At 35.4% G+C, this 3,780-nt stretch overlaps 1 protein-coding gene across 2 annotated transcripts; it reads left to right on the top strand.

Moving 5' to 3' along the window:
* Positions 1–654: 654 nt before the first annotated feature.
* LOC115951230 (phospholipase A-2-activating protein-like) lies at positions 655–2,400 on the top strand. Of its 2 annotated transcripts, none has more exons than XM_031068417.1 (4): positions 655–768; positions 1,421–1,524; positions 1,679–1,747; positions 2,314–2,400. In XM_031068417.1, exons 1-4 carry the CDS (start codon positions 686–688, stop codon positions 2,322–2,324), a joined length of 267 nt encoding a protein of 88 aa, XP_030924277.1. In that variant the 5' UTR covers positions 655–685; the 3' UTR covers positions 2,325–2,400. The 2 variants fall into 2 exon arrangements, with proteins under 2 accessions (XP_030924277.1, XP_030924278.1); XM_031068418.1 differs by having other exon boundaries at positions 2,325–2,393.
* The last annotated feature ends 1,380 nt before the right edge of the window (positions 2,401–3,780 follow it).

Genomic DNA, 3,780 nt, shown 5'->3' with positions numbered 1-3,780 from the left:
TTCTTGAGCTACTTGTACTGTGCATTTGATTGATTATGTTAATTTAATTATGCTATTGTGTCTGATGAAACAGGTAAGATTAGACCTGTCAGGGCATATGGGCGGAAACGAAAAGATCATTAAATGCCTTAGTGTATGCTTATACTTCCTGCCTATAGGTGACTGCATAGTTACGTTTCACTTTTCTTCTAAAGTCGTATTTTTTTTTTTAGACCTAACTGCAATGGTGGACACGAAAAGGCCATTGAGCTGGATTGTCCTTGTGTGCTTATTCTTCATGTGTATAGGTGACTGGAATAAGCATACAAAATGTTCTACTAATTGGGGAGAATCTTGGTGGCTGTGCATCTATTTCTGGATCATTGCTTAGGGAGAATACTGGCTGTCAATGTGTTTGTTGTCAAGAAATTGATATTTTGGAGAAAACCCATAAGGCGTATTGTATTTATTGATGTATTAGGAAGTTTTTCTGCACTTGGAGTTTTGATTGCAATTTGACAAATGTCTGGATTGGTATTCATTTGAAGCCAAACTTTCTTGTGTTTTTGTATGTTGTTAGCTACAGTAAAGTGGGTTGTAAGAGAGTAATTTGTTTTTTTATTTTTGTTATTTTCGTGAGAAACAAATGTGTGGTATTGTTGATAAGCAAGAAGAAGTAATTTGATACTTTCTGTAAAAGAGTTTGATGACGAAGTTTATGCGGATCAATGGCAGAACCAACTCCTTTGTAGCAAATCATTTATCCGAGTCTCTACAATGCTTGGCTAGGTATGTGTCTCTCTCCTAATTTTCTGATTCGCCTTCCCTACAATTCCTAGATTGGTACATCCTCCTTCCCATTTTCTTATTTTTAATCTCCTTTAAATCCCCTCCTCTCTAGAATGATTAGATCTGTGTACATTTGATTAGAAGTTCGTTAGTAGGAACTTTGGAGAATAGAATTTATATTTTTTTTTTCTGAGTTCTAGAACAGCTCACAATATAACTTACCCAAAGCTGAAAACGGCAAAAATCTTAGTTATGTGTGCATGTTTTGTTCCTTTCGCTTCTTGGGGTTTGTAATTGTTATTTATCATTGTATATATTACCTTTTCATTTTGGTAGCAATTTGGGAACCCAATGAGAAACATTTAATTGATTATTGATTTTTTCATCAATTAGCCTTCTTATTTTATGATTTTCAGTATATATATATATATATATGTTGTGTGTGTCATTGGCCAATGAATCAAATCTTGTCCATCATTTGCTTTAATGAAATGATGGAGGCGTTAATGAAAAATTTGCATACTGTTTGAATGTTACTTTTATTGTTTGTGTATTGCCGTTTTTTGGGTTTGAATTATTATCTATGCTTACAAAGGTATATGCATTTTTCTCAATAATTTTCGGTTAGTATCTAATGTCTCCTTCACCACAGCACATTAAGACGTTGGAGAAGTGGCCAACCTTCAGAATCCTGGGAGGCTCATAAGGCAGCAATCCAAGCACTCATAAAGCTGCCTTCAGGCGAGCTTGTTACAGGTATAATATGATTCAGTAGATGACTGTTCTGCTAGATATTGTTTTAGATTTTGTTGGTAGTTGGAACTGGTTACATCAGATTGGAATGCATAGATCCAACTATGTCTTTCACTATGAACTTATGGGGTTCATTTTTATGCTACCACGATTTTAGGTTCAAGTGATACAACTTTAAAACTTTGGAGAGGAAGCAAATGTACACATACTTTTGTTGGGCATACAGGTATTTTTTCCATTTATTTGCCTTCATTGTGCTTTATATATATATATATATATATATATCCTTATCTGCAATGTGTTGAAATCATGTGGGAATGAAAATAATTGTAGATTTTGCAAACTAACGATGCTGTAAAATTTTCTTCTTACATGTCTGTTTGGTGATCATCAAACATATTTTCTTTAAGCTTCCTATAAGTTAGAAGTGGAAGAAGCATTTAATAAGACTTCTGATCTACAAGTTAGCATTAATTGACCACACTCTTGACATGGGTAATCCTCATATGTTTAGTGGTTTACATGGTTTGATTGCAAAAAAATTTAGACATGATGATCCCTCTTTGTCTCCTGTGGAGTATTTGGTGGGAAAGGAATGCTTGCACTTTTGACGGAAGTGAGATTGATTCTTGATTTGAAGTTGCTCTTCCGAACTTTATCTAAGCGGACTAATGCTTTGGCATTCATTACCAATCTGATTGGTTTTGTATTTATCTTCACATGATTGAGAGTTATGTTATTTGCTTCAAACTTGGCTTTATAATATGGCTTTATATATCATTGATAAAACAGATCAAATATAGGCTGATGCACTTGTTCTGAGGGGGATCAGTTGCACATTTGAGGAAGGGCACAAAATACGTATTGTTGGCAGAATTGGCAGTGACAACACCACTCTCATAGAGATGAACCTATTTTGTCCAGTGGAGCTAGCTAGAGGGAAGATATAGTAATGTATCTATTGAAACCTGTAGTATTCCATGTAATGTTCACTTTTTACGTAACTTTTAAATTTTAAGTGTTCATTTTTTTTCTAATTCAGAATAATATTACAAGGTACATCATAATTTTAGGGTTTTATTTACTGTGTTTGGGATTCAAGAACCTTTATATAGCTGTGTTATTTGTTTTTTTAGTTGGTTGGTGTCAATTTTTATTCATGGTCATTTTGTTCTGGACTTCCTATATTGTGGCTATTAAAATTTTCAGAATTGACTTGAAGAATTTAGATAATTTTCTAATGTTGGACGATTTATCATGTATGAATAATTCCAATCCTATCTTTTTTAAACTTTGAATTTTCTTTGATTGGTATGGATTGCAGTGAATCCTCCAACGAGGAGGATTTCCAAATCGTTCATGTAGAGGTTATGCAATTCATTGTTGTTTTTTACGTCATGTACATTCGTTAATCGTGGCTCATTGTGTATAGGCTGATCTAGTATTTTGTAACTACACAATAATGGACTGCAGTGAATCAAATAGACGGGGTACGACCAAAGCTGACTGAATAGGATCAAATAGAGTAAATAGAATGTAGTACACCGATTTTCCTAGAAACCACAGTGGACCGAATAAGACCAAAGTAGATATAATGGACCGAATAAGACCAAAGTAGTCCAAAAACAAAAATAATAAGGTTATTTTTCCGTATATACATATCTGCCAGTGAAACAATTGGAAAACGATGACATTTCTACTTAAAGCACACATGAAAGTAGTTACTTGGAAGTATACATATCTTACTAAATACCACAACAAGAAGTCGTACTTTTGCATTCATGCATCCGTACGTTGTCTCGTGGGTGCATCAACTTCATCATCCCCCACAACATGAGCCACCACTTCATTCAACATGTTTGCACTCAACGTTGCGATCCTCCTTGTGTGGTCACGCTCCTCAATGGCAACTTCCAACTGATACCTTAATAAAGTGTGCCTAATGTCTCCACTGCCATAGTTGGTTCCTTCGCTTTGAGAAGTGCTAGGTGGAGTTGAGGTTGATATGTTTGGAGTTTCCCACGATGTAGACGCACCACCATGCACGCCCATACCATTACCATGCAAATACTCCATGTATGCAGCTTCGGCTTCCCTTCGATCTTTATATGATTTGTGATTGGCGTTTGGGAATTTATGAACTTGTCTACTCGCATCTAGCCAACTGTCGTATATGCTTGGAACACGACCGTTAAACACAACATAGGTTCGTCCCATCCTGCTCTACAAACACGCAATGGTGGGAATTCTTTGCACTAG

Source organism: Quercus lobata, chromosome 7 (genome assembly GCF_001633185.2).
Source record: "Quercus lobata isolate SW786 chromosome 7, ValleyOak3.0 Primary Assembly, whole genome shotgun sequence".
In the NCBI taxonomy this organism is placed as follows: Eukaryota; Viridiplantae; Streptophyta; class Magnoliopsida; order Fagales; family Fagaceae; genus Quercus; species Quercus lobata.
This window is presented reverse-complemented; position numbering and strand designations above follow the sequence as displayed.

Coding starts and splice junctions, on each gene's coding strand:
- LOC115951230 (XM_031068417.1), top strand. CDS start 686: ATGACGAAGTTTATGCGGATCAATGGCAGAACCAACTCCTTTGTAGCA. Junction 769..1,420: donor TCTCTACAATGCTTGGCTAG/GTATGTGTCTCT, acceptor CCTTCACCACAG/CACATTAAGACGTTGGAGAA. Junction 1,525..1,678: donor TTCAGGCGAGCTTGTTACAG/GTATAATATGAT, acceptor CCACGATTTTAG/GTTCAAGTGATACAACTTTA.